An 18,048-nucleotide genomic window follows, 5' to 3' on the forward strand; every position below is an offset into this window, starting at 1 on the left:
GGCTGCCCTCACAGGAGTCAGTCGTACCGGCTGCTGAAGAAGTCACGCGGTCTTGGAAAGTCACGGAATCCATGACAAAGTCACAGCCTTTAGTGATGGGAAACTGCCTTTCCACCACTGAACTGTTCACTTGAGGAGTTCCACAAGGATCAGTTCTCCCTTTGGTCCTATTCCACATTTACATGTAGCCACTTAGTGAAGTGGTGAGATGACGTGGACTCAAGTGCCAGCAATATGCAGATGAGAGACGGTTCTACCTATCCTTCGTTACACATGACAATACCAGCACCACCAAGATAACCTAGTGCTTGGTTGAGATCAGTTCATCGATGAAGAGCAGCTGGCTGGAGCTGAACGAGACAAAGATAATGATGGTGGGGAGAGGGAGAGGAAAGCACTTTGAGGAGTTTGCAGGCATGGGGCTGTCTCCTTCCAGTCCGTAGTTTGTGTTCAGAGAATCATAGAAATGTAAGACTGGAAAGAACCTCAAGAAGTCATCTAGTACACTTAATCCTGCCTCAGTGCTAGGAGGTGTATGTGCTACTGGATTTCTTGCTAATGCTAAACTCTCCCTTAGCAGCATCCACAAGTAACACTTTCTACCATCTCTGGTTGGCTAGGAGGCTCCGGCCCATCCTATCAATGATTACCTGGTCTCAGTTATTCATGCCTATGTCATCTCCTGTCTGGACTACAGCAATACGATATTCCTCAGCATGATTTCAACACTTATGAAATTCCAGCTAGTACAGAACATTGCAGCATTTTGCCTCAGCAATATATTGTACTGTGAGGACATCACGTCTATCCTTTCTCTACACTGGCTACCCCAGAGAATTCTGAATAAAGTTGAAGGTCTCAGTCCTTATTCTCAAGATGCGCAATGGCCTCGGTCCAGCACAAAGACCATGATTAACAGCTCTTCCTCAGGCACAATGGAATGCTCTACAGTAAGGGTAAAACTTGTCGGTGCAGGAGACAGAGATTTCTTGGGGACCAGTCAGAAAACGTGGAACAAACTCACCTAGGAACTAAGGACAATCACAAACCTCACACTCTTCTACTCCAAGGGCAAGGCACACATTTTCAACTCCGCCTTCTCTTAGGTAAAGGCATAGCAGAGTGTGTGTTTAAAAAACAAAACACTATACGTACTGCACACACACACGTCTCCTCTGGAGAGGATGAGTGAGAGAGTGAACCAAATATGACAGATGTTGATCACATGGCTTAATGCCTTATTGGAAGGCACTCAGATACTACAGTGATGAGGGTTGTATAAGAACCTATATAGAAGTGTACTGAGCAGTTTCTCTGATGTGGGCATTTCAGGTCATTTATGTCTGGAATTACAACATCCTTGTCTTTGAAGAATTGCAGTTTAACAGACTGAGCAGGAAGTGAAATCCCAGAGTGAAATGCTGAATTGTTAATGGCCTTAGTTTGTCATAATAAATAGATGGGGATCTTGGAAAACCATCTGTGCCAGAACATTTGTTGTATTCATTAGCTGGAATCAATGACCAAGGGCATGCAATCTTAAAATGTTTGACAAATTGGGTGTGTCCAAATTCTGATCTGAAATGGCAGTCTCCTGTAGTTCTCTGAAGGGTCATAAAGCATATACCCCTAAAACCTCTCAGCTCTGGGCACCAGGACCTATTGAAAATGTTAAGTACAGTATGTAGGTGAGGGAAGAATACTTTTCTCCTCTTGGGAGTTGACTGGTGGATGAAAGGACAATATCGTTGAACTGATAAGTTGCTCATACAGTGACCTTGAGTAAATATTGGCAGCAGGCATTTATCTGGTCCCTTGTCTCTTTGATTGGCAGGACTCTTTATCCTACCAGTCAAAAACGATCCCTAGAACCACTACTCTGAGAAAAAAGGAAGGTAGACTGTAAGGGGGAAGCTACTTTTGCTTGGTTGGGCAAAAGCCAGTCTTGTTTACCAGGGCCTGGGTTTCATGAATGAGAGGGCACTATTTATGGAAATAAGCAATTGTGTATGGTGGGGGAGGGGAGTTTGGTGGATGAGAAACAGCTGCTCAGACCCAGAGGAAATCTGTCTCGTTCCTTCAGCAGCAACACCACTCATGTAAATGGGCATTTGAGAACCTGGTCTGGTCAAGACCCTGGGCGTGAGTGGCAAGGCTGATACAAAATTGCTCACTGTTGGCTAAAATGGTGGTATGCAGAAACCACTTTCATCCTTTTTAAAAAATGGGCTTATCAGCTTTAAATACAAGAGAAAAAAGCTATAGAAAGGGGGAAAGAATATCATAGCAACAGGAAAGGACTCCAGGAATAGTGCCAGAAATCCCCTGTAGGTTCGTTGCTACTCTCTGTCAATGTGGGAAGAATGAATACCCATTTGATCCAAACTGCATGTGCAGGATGGAAGTTTAAAACAGTTCTATGGTGTTTACACCAGTCAAGCATCAACATTTTCATCAAAATGAAAACAAATCCCATCACAAGTATCCAAGAAATGACATTTGCTAAATATTCCAGATATAAACTTCCAGGTAGAATGCACCTGATCTGCAAATGCCTTTTGACAGAATATAGGCTGCAGCACAGCAGGAGCAGAGGGACAAGAGTTGTGAAAGGGTTAAGGACCTCACATTGCTCCGAGACAAGCAGACTGTAAACAAAGGCTGTTATGGCCAAATATATCACTGTAAAAAAAAAAGGTAATTAAGAGAAAATATTTATTACTATGGTGGCATTGGTATAGAAGAAATGTAGCTGAAATGTTGAACTTGTGCTCAGTTCTACATAAATTACATGCATACGAAGGCCCAGATCCTCACAGGTATTTGGATGCCTAAATACCTTTGAGGAGCTTGGCCTTAGTACTCAGTTTTAAATTTTAGTAGTTTTGCCACATTCAGAACGTAGGTACCCAGTTCAGACACCTATGAGCTGATTTAAACTCCTCTGCGTTCACAAAAAAGAATGAGAAAAATAAAATCCTGTTATAGAATAATTAAAATGGAAAAAAAAATTACTATTTTTTCTCCAGGCTGACATATGCTGGTTTTCTCATTCCCTCTACACAAATACACATTATTGATCTTCTTCCTAACTTTGTAACTAACCAAACTTTACCCTAAACTGGGCTACAAACAGAGTTTACTGAGTGGTTTCAAACTACTTTAAGCTAACTAACTCCGTTAGAATATAATTTGGGATTTAGGAAACTTGGCTAGAACACTTTCTAAACTCTATCTCAGGGGTGGCCAATCTGAGCCTGAGAAGGAGCCAGAATTTACCAGTGTAGATTGCCAAAGAGCCACAGTAATATGTCATCAGCCCCCTCCCACCCACCGGCAGCCCCACTGATCAGCACCTCTCCATCCCTCCCGATCAGCTGTTTTGTGGTGTGCAGGAGGCTGGGGGGGGGGGAGCGAGGGCACAGCAGGCGGAGGGGTGGAGTGGGGGCAGGGTCTGAGCAGTGAGCACCCCCTGGCACATTGGAAAGTTGGCACCTGTAGCTCCAGCCCTGGAGTTGGTGCCTATACAAGGAGCCACATATTAACTTCTGAAGAGCTGCATGTGGCTCCGGAGCCACAGGTTGGCCATCTCTGCTCTATCGGAACAGAGTTTGGCCCTATTCATATTGGTGGCTCAACACGTTTCAAATGAGCTCGCTTGAACTATTTCAAACCTGCCTTTCCTATCACGTCCTTCTCTCGACTCCTTTTGCCCTATTCTGCCTCTTGTTTGTATTCTTGTGCCTCAGGAATAGTGTAATCTTGCCTCATTTCCTTTACAATCTGGTAACTACACTACCCTTTTATAATTACCAAATTAGCTCATTGAAAATTTTAGTAGTTGCAGGCTTTACAAATGGTTATATGACTGCAAAGCTTTTGCTTATTTACACAGGTGATTACTAGGCCTGGTTTTCCACAGCATCAGTTGTTGTATACTTCACCCCCCACCCCTTTTTTTTTTTAAACCTTCCTTGGACTTTTGTATCCAATATCAGTACCAAAGAGTTCCTTTTGATCTTAAAATGTATCTGTTTTGTGGCCTTAAACTCAACTGAAGAAAGTTCTGCTCTAGTGACGACTTAGTTGATCTAACCAGTCAGGATTACAAGGGCAAACTGCTGAAAGGTCACAGTCCTTACAGATTTCTTAGCTCTTTCACAAAAGTCACTTGTGAGCAAAGCAGTACAGGTCACTCTTTTCAACACTCACTGGACTGTTTTTGCTTATACCAGTTGCTGTTTTTTTTTTTTTTTTTTAATTTATAGTTTGCCTCTGTTTGTAAACAAATAGCTTGCCTCACTGCAGTCAATACTGAATAAGGCTCATTTGAGATCTGTTTATCATCTTAACTTTCAGAATGAGGGTGGATCAGAACTAAACTTAGATGATATATATTAATATATTTTCTGTTTTTGTCTTGAAACCAATCCTATATGCATTTTCTGGTCCTTTTATAACTAGTAGTTTCTATATAACTAATATTTTAAAAAGATAAACTGTTGACCAGCTAAATTGATAGTAAAAAGTGTACAAAGACGTGTACCGCATGTCTCTCTCTACCACTCAGTCTTACTTGAAAAAAATTCAGTGTTAGTTTTGTATACGTAGTTTTAGAAGAATATATAACATTTGATAGGCTTCCAATGCAACTGATATTTTGATTAGCTCACCTGTGTTGACTTTTCTGTTTGAGCAAGTTGATGGAACTGCTTTGGACCATGCAGATTGTGTAGGACTGTCTTTCAATATTATTTTGGACAGTTCACTTTAAAGCTATCTTATGTTACTGACGTTGAGTGGTTTTAAATTCTGATATGGATTTTACTGCTTCTTGCTTTTCATTTGATACTGTATATTCTTTTCTGTAGAATTTCAATCAATAAATAAAAAACATTAGATTTCATTCCTATTAGACTTATTCAATCTCAGATGCAATTAACAAAATGGTCTGAGAAGAAACTATAATAGCCACAAAAAGCTTAATCATGTAATTTTCCTCTTGATTTACTGATTAACTTTGTGGCAAACTCCTACCAGTGTCCAATCTTAACCTAGTAGTATATTCTTAGTGATAGGAAGCTAACTCCCATGTTTGTTGAAGCCCCAGTGACAAATTCAATACAGTGACTTATGAACAGAGATGCTGACTCAGTGTTCTTGCATGTTCGGGGGAGGGGGGGGAGTAAGTTTCTTTGTAGAACTTTGTTACATAAGAAGCCCTTGAAGGCATTTTGGTTTCTGTACATTCCTCTCTTTTCAGTAAACTGAGAAACTTGACTTGATGTTACACATTTCATAGTCTGAGATAGGTCAAGATTTTGCCCATATACTGGCCTCAATGTTGCATATTAGTACAGTAGCAAACCATTGGAAGAAAAAGACATGCTAACATGAAAAACACATTTTATTGCACTTAAGTTATAAGAAAATAAAATTTCTAAGTGAATCAAACCATAGACACAATCCCTTTAAAGGTTGTTTTCCTCCATCATGTCAGGTTGTTACATAACTAAAATTAACCAACTGGAATCTGATTGTTTTCAATCAGACTATAAATAAAACAAAACAAAAAAGGGAGGAAAAAACAAGATCGCCTAGGATACAGTGTTAAACCACTTTCACAGTTCAGCTTGAGTTGTGGCTCTTGGAGAATGAGGCAAACCATTTGACTTTTTCTTTTTTTTTTTGTTTGCATGTACATCTTTATTACAAAAACGTAATAGTTTTTGCACTGTGTCAGTTCCTTGCAGCAATAACTAACAGTTGTTTTTCTCAATACTGTAAAACACTAAGACTGACCAGCAATTTTATTTTTGTATTTATATTTTTAAAATTTTTGTCAGTTTTATTATGCATGTTCATTCCATTCACCACAGCCCTCACAAAGAAAAAAGTTTCCCCACAGAACAGGCTGCAATAGCTTTGTTCTAAGGAATGTGTTTTAATTTTTGCCCAGAAAAAAGAAAATAAGCTTTGCACACACACTCAATTCTTTACTTGCAGGCAAACTTCACTCTTAATTGTCTGAAACTTTTTAACTCTCAGCCTCTTAGAGGCACAGTTGGCTCAAGTTTCAGTGGCAAAAAGTCTTTTTCTGTAACCAAACTAGAGCAAATTTGGAATTCAGTCTGGGACTAAAACGTCACAGCAGAAAAAAAATTAAAAAACAAGAAATAATTTGCTTTACTTTCTTTCATTTAGCAGCATAAATAAGTTTGGCCACTGGGAATACAGTACAGGGGTGGGACAACAATCCCATACTTGAAGACCTACTTCTAGCACCAGCATTGAGAGTTAAATTCATTCAAGAACTCTCAGAACCCAGGACAACTTGCCACCTCAGAGCAACATATGCATTGTAGAGTGTAGATGAAAGCAATAGTAAATAGAGTAACAGAGGCTAATACTGTGATTGACATTGGCAATGGCTGGCAAAAAAAAAAAAAAAAAAGCTCTGATAAAACTGTACAAAAACAATTCACAGTAAGATTTTAGCTTTTCCACACCAGGATTTGACTTTGTCATCGCCATGGATGCTCGCAACTTTGAAAGTCATCCAGTAACAGATGTTATGCAGCAACTTTCTAGATCTCTGTGGTAAAATAACAGGTTAGCAAGAATTGTAACAACTTTTTAACCTCCACTCTGCTCAATGAGCACTTAGAGGAAAATAAAGAAATAATTGCACCTGGTTTGATTTAGAAAGTCTTATATTTGCAAAGCTGCCCCAGTCAAAAGTGAAGCTTTTTATGTGATGAGACAGCAAATGCCTCTCTTGTCAGTTACAGTTTGTCATCTCGCAGTCTCCTCCTTCATAGTCTGTAGGTCTTTAGGATCTGTTGCCCCAAGCCAACATCCTGCACCACCAAGGACAAGGGATGTGTTTTTTGTTTTGTTTTTTGTTTTTTTTTTTGCAGGGGGAGGGAAGGGAAACATCGTCTACACATTTGGACAAATTCATTTTTTTGCCCTTCACTTCATATCCACATCGAAGTCCAACACCAGCAGCTTTGTTTCCTCAGTTCCATTTCGGCTTCCAACCGCACACACTAGCTTTGTGTTGGAGGCTCTGATCCGCCACACAACGCCTCCACTTCCCCCACTCTCCAATGTGACTAGATTTCGGATAAATTCACCCGTTTTCAAGTCCCAAAGTTTTACAGTCCCATCATCTGAGCTGGTAATTACAAAGTTCTTGTTGAACTGTAAACAGGTCACAGCGCTCTGATGCTTGTTAGGACCTACAATAGTAAAACCAAAAGAATTTTGCTTGTGGTTAGAAAGGAGTGTAAGGGGTTACCATGTTTAGATATATTTGTATGCAAAGTAAATCAAATATTTAACATACACAAAAGCCTCATTCTGTGTTTTCAAAGGACAGATATTGAAAACTCCCCATCCTCACAGTTGTCTGTTATTATTGTAACAAACACTGGGGCAAGTGTGTAGTCTCATCTGATTCATCAAAATGAACTTACCTAGTAGAAGGAAGTGTTCACAGAATAGGTAATTATTACTCCCACCCCTTTGGGAAGAAAGGGTGGTCTGGTTCCTAGGTCATTGCTAAACCTTGATTGCATGAAATGGTGCTGTTGCTCAAGCGTTAATCTAATTTAAAATCCCTTCTGGTGGAATGTTACAGAACCCCCACAGACAAGAAAACTCCAGTTGAAGTCATAGTTAAATATTAACTCAAACAACAAAACTCTTTTTCTTTACATGTCTTTTTTCCCTTAAGCCATCCCATAGTAATTGTCCTTTAAAAGGTCAGAGCTTGTTTTGTCCAGTAATTAAGCAGTGCAGGATGCTTTTTAGTGAAGTGGGTTTTCTCCCAGAACCAGGGCTGGCAGGCAAAAGCCAGGGAAAGATATTACAGACTTGCTTAGGAAAATAAGTGAATGTGTGTACATGTGCACAGCAACAGTCAAAATGAAAACTAAAATCTGTCTCTTTCCTGTTTTTAAATGGAGGATATGTTTTCCATTCATTTTTCTTGATTTATTGTAACAGACAGTGTTCACTGCCTCCCAACCCAATTAGTCTGGAGGCTTTGGAATGTCCAAGTGACCTAAATAACTAAGTTGACTGGCTGATTTGAGATGCCATTTCCTACATATTTTTGTGGTTTATTAGTCTAACATACAGATAGCAAATTTCTGTCAGAACAGCTGTCTTTCCATAATAGGCAAATGATTTTAGATTTAATTATATAAAAAGGTTTATTCACAGAAAGATAATTTCACAAATACAAAAAATAGTACAGCTGTCGCCATGGCCAACTTTTGAGCATTAAATGATCAGCAGTTGTTTTCCTTGCATATAGGTTATTTTTTATTTTTAAATGCTGGTTGGAATCTTTTCCCTTTCCCCATTCCAGAATGGTGCATTAAACAAGACTGTACATTTAAAACACAGCTTGACTTGACCTAAAATTGAAACAATCTCCCCAAAGCTAATTTTGTCCTCTAGCAATATATGGGAAGTAGAAATGCTCAGATTTAACAGATATGAACAAGTACTTTGATATTAACTATTTCAGTAGCACTCAGCACTGAAGCAATTGGTAAATTGAGGACTGACCTGCACTAATTTTGCACCAGCCTTTTAGTATTTTGAATGAATGTGTTTATATTTGGATAGTATAAGCTCACCTTGCAATGTCTGTAAACACTGTCCTGTTTTGATATCCCAGATTTTGACTGTTGAATCTGCATTCCCAGACACAAGAATATTGTCTTTCAGTTCCATTCCACTTGTTAATGACTGGTGGCCCGTTAATGTGTGAATGCAGTTTCCCGTCTCCACATCCCAAACTCGGATTGAAGTGTCGAGAGATCCACTCACTACATGGATGCCATCAAACTAAAAAAAAAAGGTAAATACGTTACAAGCAATTGTATTAAGCTCTTATCATTCACACTGTGAAAAAAACATTAAGTGTGCTACTTGCATTTAATTCAGAGTTTCACAAAATAAGACAGTATACAGTATGACCTTGCACTATCCCCTACACTAGGAAATTACATTATGGAACAACACGTTAACTAACAATGTTAAATACAACTTAGAACTCAGTGCAAAGCCTTATGTTTAACGTGGCCCTATCATTAACCACGCGCACCTGATGCTATCAGGATAATTTCCTAGTGTAGACAAGGCCTATGGAGTTCTGCATTCAACACCTACAGATCTTAATCTTGACTAAGGAGAAACGTACATACTGATAGACACTTTACTTTGACTCTCTCTTTGAATAGTACTATACATAGCTAAAAATTCAAGCAAACAGAACAGAAAATGTTTGAGTGGTTTCTGATATTTCAAGCAACTGCAAAGAGTTTTAAAGGATCTTCTGCCTTCCATGTCAACCTCCTCATCCAAAAAATGTTTGTGGAATATTTCATTTGATCAAATCAACAACTTCACTCTATGTAACATCTATCCGCAGTATCACAGCAAAAAGTTAATACCAGCACTTTGTCAGCTAAAACCAAGAGCCAGTGGTGGTGATCAGGTAGTGAATACTGCACCTAAATCATCAATTAAGAAAGAATATGAATTTAAACCTTTTTGAAAAAAATTTAATGCGTTATAAATCAGTGGTTCTGAGGACTCTTTCTGTAAGGACTAGCATTTTACATATGCTGTCCAGTCCGCTATCATCTATGGGCTAGGTTCACAAAGGTGACATAGACTCAGCATTGCAATGCTAACTATACTAGGTGCTCTGATGTCTACTGGAATCTACAGCTGTGACATAGGTACCTAGGCTTCTAATACCATGCACAGGGAAAGTTAGGTACCTAAGAATGGGATCAACAAAAGCCAGCAAGAAGCCTCCAGGGAGAGGGGTGTGGCTTAAGTCTAGGTTGGAGGGAGACATCTATCACCGCTTGGAATTCACAGCCATGAACTCTTTCTCATAAACATCATAAAACCACACACCACAACCAGGAGGTGATAGTGCTGCCCCCTTATAACCTGTAGCCCACTGGTTACAGCGCTCAGCCAAGATGTGGGAGATCCCTCCCTCTGCCTGATTTGGAGCAGAGATTTGAGTCCACATCTCAACTCTTAGGAGAGTGTCCTAACCACTGGGCTTTGGGATAGTTTGAGATGGGGTTCTCAAACAGTTCTACTTTGTACAAATAGTCATTAGAACAGGGATCTCCCACATTTACAGGTGAATGCTCTAACCTCTGTAGAGTCACTCTCTCTTTCTGGCCCCACGTTAAGTTAAGAAACAGAATGTGTTTATTAGAAAACAAGTATGTTCAAAATGACTTATGAAATCCTCCAGTCTCTCAGTTACTGAGCCACACTTCCTGTGCCTCAGACCAGCCTAGCAGACATGCGATTTCTTGTTTTTAATTATATTTACCAATTTAAAAAAAAAAGTTTGAGCAAGTATTAGCCTCAGGCCTTTGTAACAGTAGAGGGTTAGGCACAGTACCAACTCCCCAGTTCGCCAGCCAGAATGCCATTCCCAGTTCTCCATCTGCTGTCCTGTCTGACTGTGGTGCCAGCAAGCCCTAGCACAAAATAAATCCCTAAATGCCTTCTCAGACTCTGGAAGTTGTTTCAGCTCTGCAGAGACTTGTTCAGGGTGGGTGAAAAGGTAGAGGAGGATCCACAACAGGTCTTCAACTACAAACTTTTACTGCATCGCTATGTTGGTGAGGGGTGTGATGAGATGTGATTTGTGACCAACATAGCTGTGCTGGCAAAAGCCCCTAGTGCAGACTCAGTTATTACGGCAAAACAGCACTTCTGCTGGAGTGGGGGTGGAGGTGTGACTGGAATAAACTATGCCGGCAAAAGTGTCCACACTAGGAATGCTTTGCTGATATACTTTACTGGGCTGGTACAGCTACACCAGCAAAACCTTCCAAATGTAGACGTGGCCTCTAGCGTAGGTAGGCAGGGAGCTGATCAGAACCCTTCACTAACAGCCATTAAAATCCTAGGTCCACACACAAATATAAACCACTGTTTTCGTTTTTATAACAATCCATGAAGTGTTGCTAGTCAGGAACCCAACAGTTGTATACTGAAAGGGATAACATGCAAACTAACCCCTTATGTTTCAATAAATGCAATTTCTAGAGGACACACAAAATCTCCTTTCAAACATCAGAGTAAGGAAAAATTCAATCATACAAAGCTGCCAAAAGTTACTTGTTTTTTGTAAATACCAGAAGCAGCTTGCTCTCTCCTTTTTGTGGCGATATGTCTTTTCAGCATTTATTTACTGAAGTAAGTTCTTCTTTAGTTTGGAGTAAGAGAGACAAGCTCTGGTTTAATTTTAAAGATGAACGCTACATTTTTTGGGGGGTGGAAGTAATTTTTTCACGGCTGTAAAATATTCCACATGAAGAAGCACATGAATGTTCCAGCTACTGCAGCACAGATTGAACTAGTCTAGCGCTACCCTATATACCTTAGCACTAAATTCCTTCTCTAAGATTAAAATTCTAGAATACTATATACATGAACTTTCAGATTATCAAAGGGACATTACTTTTGGTTAACTTAGCATGGACTTAGCTCCTCAGTTGCTGATAAGCTATGAAAAACAGGGACACTGAAAACAAGAATATTCACAGCAAAAGAAAAAATAATGTACAATAAACAACGGTGATTTAAAAAAAAAATCTTATTAATTCATACTGTGGTAGCTCTCAGAGACCCAAACTAGGATTTGGCTCCCATTCTAAATTAAGACAAGATATGTAGCAAGAGGAGGGAGGGAGGTAGGATGAGGGTAACCTGAATCTCTCTGTATTGTCTAGGACTGCATCTGCAGATTAGTAAGTATCCACAATTTTAGTAGTTTAACAATAAAGGTGGTGTATCCAAGGGAATCTAGAGCACTAGATGCAAATTGCTTACCTGTAATGAATAGACTCTATTAGTATGCCCTTGCAGTGTGTGTAGACAGGTTTCAGTCTCTGGATCCCATACTTTGACCATAAAATCATATGCTCCACTAACAACCCTCCTGCCATCATACTGAACACACCGGACTGCAGCTACATGTCCCATCAGAACATGTAAACATTGGCCTGTCTCTATGTCCCAAACTCTCAGCGTGGCATCTCGAGACCCACTGACAACTCTGGTGAAACACAAACAAAAACTACACTTAGCATATAAACTTCCATGTTATTTGTATCATGTATGCTAAAGCAGGAAGACTGATATATCAACCTTTTGTGCATAAAGCAGTTAAACTGAACTTATTTCTCTGGAAGGCGAGGTGGCCTGAGTACTAGTCTGCCTGCTTCCGAAGAGCTGGCTTGGCGTCACATTTTATTCAGGTTGAAAGTTAAAGCATGTTCGGTTTTCCCACCCTGTTCATCATCACAACACCAAACTATTTGGTGTGATTGGCAGTCAGTATTTAAGAGGAGAGATTCAGACTTGAATAACAAGATATTGCAGGTCAAGACTGAGGTGGGTTGGGAGAGCTGTATGTGACAGATTACATACCACCTACTTTTACATATGGTTAGCTCAAGCCAGTAATATAGTCTTGCTTTAATGAGCACTACACTTACCCAGTATTTGTTATTTATTTCTAAAACCCTCTTTGGAGGTTTTTCTTCATTATGCAACATTTATGTCACTTGATTTGTACAGTAAATATCAGTTTTTAAAATGTTTTGAACCTACTGAAACTGGAACCATAAATAGTAATGAAGATTACTGTAATTCCATTAACTATCTGGGCAGAAAAACCTTCGTTTTCTTAGAAGGAAAAGAAGGGATGAATAGCCAAGACAACATTCTAGACACAATGCAAAGCTTTAAAACAAATAACTACAACATCTCAGCCAAAGTCTCTTGAATTGATATACTATTGTTGAAATGAAATGACAGTGTAAAAGAAATTTAAATAAAATATATTCATGTCCGAAGACATTTTTAAAAAGGTAATTTTAAAATAGGTAAAGGTTTACAACAAAATGGACAAAAATAAGTTAAAAACAAGGACAGTTTGTTACGTAGCATAGCAGAATGGATCACATCAATAACTGAAACAACTTTGAAAGAAAGTTATAGGTAACTATTTGACTGTATATGGAGAGGTTTATGTCGTTTGTACTTTGGTTAATTCTCTCACACCTTTTCTTTGTGCAGTCAGCTGCTCTTTTCACTTCATGTTGAGTGTATAAATTTAATTTTAGTAATATTTTTACTGAATATTATAGCTTTTATATTGCACAGACCTTTACTGTTTTCGGACTACTTAATTAAATTTTAGATACATTTTCCTTTAAAAAAAAACAAACACAAAATAAGAGGCAAAAAAGATATCTAATTTTAAGTAAACATTTACCTTTTTTCATGGAGATGCATACAACGCACAGTAGAAGTGTGTCCATATAAAGTATGAATACATTCTCCAGTCTCCGCGTTCCATACTTTAAGTGTTCGGTCTGTAGATCCACTAATAATGATATTGTCCCTCATTTGTGATGACCAGACTCCACCTGTGTGTCCAACTAGTGTTCTTAAACACTGAAAAATATTTTGTATAGTTAGTATTTTGGAGGAAGGTGAAAGAAATTTAATCAGTTCATATGAGGCCAGAACACTGTGATCATATAGTCTGACCTCTTGTATAACACAGGCCATAGGATGTCTCTGAATTAATTGCTATTTGAACTCGAGCATCTCTTTTGCAAAAACATCCAATATTGATATAAAACTTTCCAGTGATGGAGAATGCACCACAACACTTGGTAAGTTTTTTCTAATGGTTAATTACCCTCAACGGGGCAGGGACAATTTTTAAATACTGGCACAACATTAGCTTTTTCCCCAGTGTTCCAAGGCTTACTGAAAATCAGCATTAACAATCCAGAGAGAGCCTCAACCAAATATTTTAAAACTCTTGGATGCAAGTTTCTGGACCTGCTGATTAAAAGATGTCTAACTTTATTACATCCTCCTGAGTAATTGCTGGAATGGAAAGTATTTCATCATTATACTTTATAAATCCATCATCTGGTTCCCCCAAATACAGAACAGATATTTATTGAACATTTAGGCTTTTCAGTATTATTGACTGTTCTATCATTTCCATCTAATAATGGACCAATAACATTGTTAGGATTCCTTTTCTTCCTAATGTACTTAAACAGCTCCTTAACTCTGCTCACCACAGACTTCTTGTGTCCTTCTACTTCCCTTATCAATTTTTTACAATTCCTAGCTTCAATTTATATTCATTGATATCAACTTCCCCTTTTCCATTGGTAATTCATATATATTTTTATTTTAATAGCTGCTTTCATTTCCCCTCTAAGCCAGTTTGTTTTTTAATCAGTGTTGTTTCCTTTCTTGATTGTGGCTTTTTGGGCACCAAGTAAAATGTTGTTGAACAGTTCCCAATTATTCACATTTTTCTGTTTAAATTCTTTCCCATGTGTTTTGGCTCGGAATTGTTTTCAGCTTTGTGAAATTGGCTTTTTCAAAGCAGTAAGAATATATTTTACTGGGGTTTGGACTTTATTCTGTTTGTACATAACAAATCCGATCAAGTCATGGTCACTTGCATATAAGCGACCACTAAATTTTTCATTCTGTGAGCAATTTCTATTTTTCAGTCAGGATGAGGTCAAATACAGAATTCTTCCATACTGGATGCAACACTTTCTGAATATTCTGTAAGGTTTGGTGTAAACATCTCTCATATAAAGATGTTTTAATTATTAGATAAGATGTTCCTGAGAACTTAAAACTGCTGACAAGTCATCCTGTCATGTTTAATTTCATATATTCAGTGGCACATTATATTTTTGAGGAGGAAGAATGTACAAAACACATGTTTTTCATTAAAGAATAACTCCATCCTGTCCTTTTTGATGAAAGAATGTTAAAATTGCACGGTGGTTTCTTTCATGAACTAGGCTTAGTGAAGGGAAGCCAGCTGAATTGGGTGTGGCTGCCTGCATACCACATTTTATTTTATTCTTCCCTAAGGTAGTAGTTACAATCCAGTCAAGGCTCTTCGAGGCATGCAAAGACAGAAACTAAAACCTTTAAATACATCTAAGACTAATATTACAATGTGGATATCTTTTATATCTTAAGCTTGCCACTATCAATATTTGGGCTGTTGAAATTAGAAGATACTCTGTTGCTAGAATAAAGAGAAATGAATAGTCTAAGGCTATTTATAGCCAATAAAAAAAAACATTTGAAAAACTTAAAAACCATATAAATAAATGTGGAAGCCACAAGCATTAGCCAGAAACAAGATCCATGTGAATAAAGTCAGGATGAATTAACCTATAGGGAAGATAACATAGTATGTGTCTAAATTCTCTGTAATCAATGTCAAAAATGACTCCACAAGAATAGAGCAGCTGCCAAGAGAACAAGGATATATGCCAATGGTAACATGAACAGCATTATAATTTCACATCAAGGTGACTTTCATAAAATAGACATATTTCGGAGTAGAGAAAGATTGCCCAAATATTTTTTAATATTCTATCTTTGTTTTGCACCAGACAGCAATAAAGGCAAAGATATAAGATGTTCTGGGAAACAGGATAAATTAGTAACACACTTTTAAGCTTGCTACTACTATGCCAATGGTCCATTTCATGGGATCTTAACAGCAATTACCAACTTACCTTGCCTGTAACTGCTGACCAAACTTTTAATGTGTTGTCATCAGAACCACTGACTATTCGGTTACCACAGAATTGTAGACATGTGATTACATGATCATCATGTCCTTTCAGCACCTGACAATAAAGAATGTGTGTTGCAATGTAAGCCAAAAGATTAGAAGATAAACAGAAAAGAAAATCAGAATCAGAATGGTGTACATCAGCAAGAAGCGTGTATAAATTACTGTAACTAGATTAAAAATTGAATCATCATCAGTCCTTATGGTTCACATCTATTTTATTACTAGTTGGAGTCAGGAAGACATTTCCTTGATATAAAATGTCATCCATGATATAGCATTGTATAGCTGACCAGGTGCATTAACACTATTTTTACCCTTCTTCTAAAATAATTGAGATAGATCATTGCTAAAACTAGGATAACACGTTGGATAGACCACTGTATTCTAAAAAATAATTTTAAAAACATCAAAATAAAATCTTTAAAAGCATGAGAATAATTTCATGGAAAATATTGTACCTATGAACAAAAAATTTGCTTCTGTTATCCAATGCATTTTTTTTATTTTTATGAACTAGTCTTAATGTGTACTTATATTCTTAACCACCCCACTCCTCCTGATCTACTGGGTACCAGATACTATCCAAAGTAAGAACTATAGAAACCTTTACGTTATGAAGAAACAAAAGTTAGTTTGGCTGAATGAGAAGAAAATATGTATTTCCATGTTTGTGGATTTGAATGTCATTTTTCAAAAATGGCATTTTCAGTGTTTGATTATGGAAAACTGCAACAGATTATTTTTACTACAGTACAGTAAAGATCAATTACATCAGAACATGCAAATTAAACAAGGAATTTACTATTTAAAATAGCTGAATACTTTTCAAAATGTCTCTTGATATGAAATGGGAAGCTGGGTAATGTCTGGGGCTACCATCTTAATAATTACAGCATAGCATGATATGACAAAAAATGCAGAACTGTTGCCAGAAACACAGAAAGTTGCAGTCAGATATTCAGATAGTAGGAGATTTTCTCAGCTTTTTAGGTAACTCCTGTATTGTTGTGTTTGTTTAGTTTTCTGGACTACTATACAAAAATTAAGAAAAGTCACAGAATTTCTCTAAAAAGACTGGAGTAAGTCTCTGGCTGTTCTTTATGTATAAAGGGCAGCCAGAGACACAATCAGACTTGATGATATGACTGCTACATTATTGCATAAATAAAGCACATTATGATACTATAATCTAGTATCAATATCATTAAAATGTGGGCATACCCTGCTAATGTTATCAGGCTGAAATGAAACGATTTTCGTCTATATTATAGTACTTCATTTTTATTTTCAAAGGCAATGAAATCTTAAAAAGGTACGGTACTTTACTTTTAAAAAGTTATAAAAATGTATGTAAAAATAAGACACGAAATGAAAACAAATATCTGAATTTATGTAATAGTTTCATATCACAATTTAAAAATACCTTAAACACACGATTAACTTCATGCATAAGTATTCCTATTGAAGTGAATGGGAGTACTTTCATGTGTAAAGTTAAGTATCAGTATAAACGTTCCCAGGATTGGGGCATCAGTGAAAATGTTGCATGGTGCCACAGCAGTAGGATTTAACTCTACAAGCAGCGACTATATTTTGATTTTCTGATATGGTGCTGGAGTAAGGTATACAAACCCTACAAAGGAGAGGAAGAGGTTAAGGAGTTGATCTGGTCTCAGATGGCCTTGTCCCACCATACTTATAAAGCCTGCACAGACTGGATGCACTTAAAAAGGGAAGCAGAGTATCTTAGTACCAGGCAAACAGTGGAGGTAAGTTGACCTGAGCTCTTGGGAAAGAATTTATAGGAGCTCTTGCTGCCTGAGGCCAGTCTACTGTGGCCTGACCAAGCCTGCAAAGGGACTGGTGATGCTTCGAAGATTAGAAATTTTATCTTACATTCAATATTTTACTTTATCCTGTGGAAAGAGAGGGGACTTAGTAGGAAGTGATCCCGCAAGGAAGCTGCATAACGCACCAGGATGCAGGACTTAGCTGCCTACCACTGGGGCCCTGGATTGGAGCCCACTGGAGTGGGTGGGCCCAGGCTCTCCTACAAACCCTTAGAAGGACAACTACAGATGTTCCCCTTTACAGATGCTCAGAAGTTTTCATTTGGCTTAAAACAGGATAGGTAGAAACATACATAAATTTCTGCACTGTAAAATATACATGACTTTCTTCTTCTGGTTTAATTATTTTTAAGAAAAAAATTGGCACAAAGGGGTTTAACACCCTCTTTTCAAGTTATTTTAGATGTCAGAAATGATTTAGTTTAGTCCAAAACAAAACTAACAGCTGACAGGCTGATCCTACTTAATTCTTGACATGTACAT

The 18,048-nt window shown here is 37.9% G+C and overlaps 1 protein-coding gene across 3 annotated transcripts in view; it reads right to left on the reverse strand.

Moving 5' to 3' along the window:
- Nucleotides 1-6,975: 6,975 nt before the first annotated feature.
- The window catches only part of FBXW7 (F-box and WD repeat domain containing 7), a 133,466-nt gene continuing 122,393 nt past the window's right edge, over nt 6,976-18,048 (reverse strand). For all 3 annotated transcript variants that reach the window (XM_065404806.1, XM_065404808.1, XM_065404807.1), the window contains exons 7-11: nt 15,654-15,767; nt 13,346-13,527; nt 11,896-12,121; nt 8,655-8,865; nt 6,976-7,244 (exon numbers count right to left, since the gene is read on the reverse strand). In XM_065404806.1, the coding sequence (XP_065260878.1) occupies nt 6,976-7,244; nt 8,655-8,865; nt 11,896-12,121; nt 13,346-13,527; nt 15,654-15,767 (1,002 nt within the window). The remainder of the gene's footprint in view (nt 7,245-8,654; nt 8,866-11,895; nt 12,122-13,345; nt 13,528-15,653; nt 15,768-18,048) is intronic.

This window comes from Emys orbicularis, chromosome 5 (assembly GCF_028017835.1).
Source record: "Emys orbicularis isolate rEmyOrb1 chromosome 5, rEmyOrb1.hap1, whole genome shotgun sequence".
Lineage (NCBI taxonomy): Eukaryota > Metazoa > Chordata > Testudines > Emydidae > Emys > Emys orbicularis.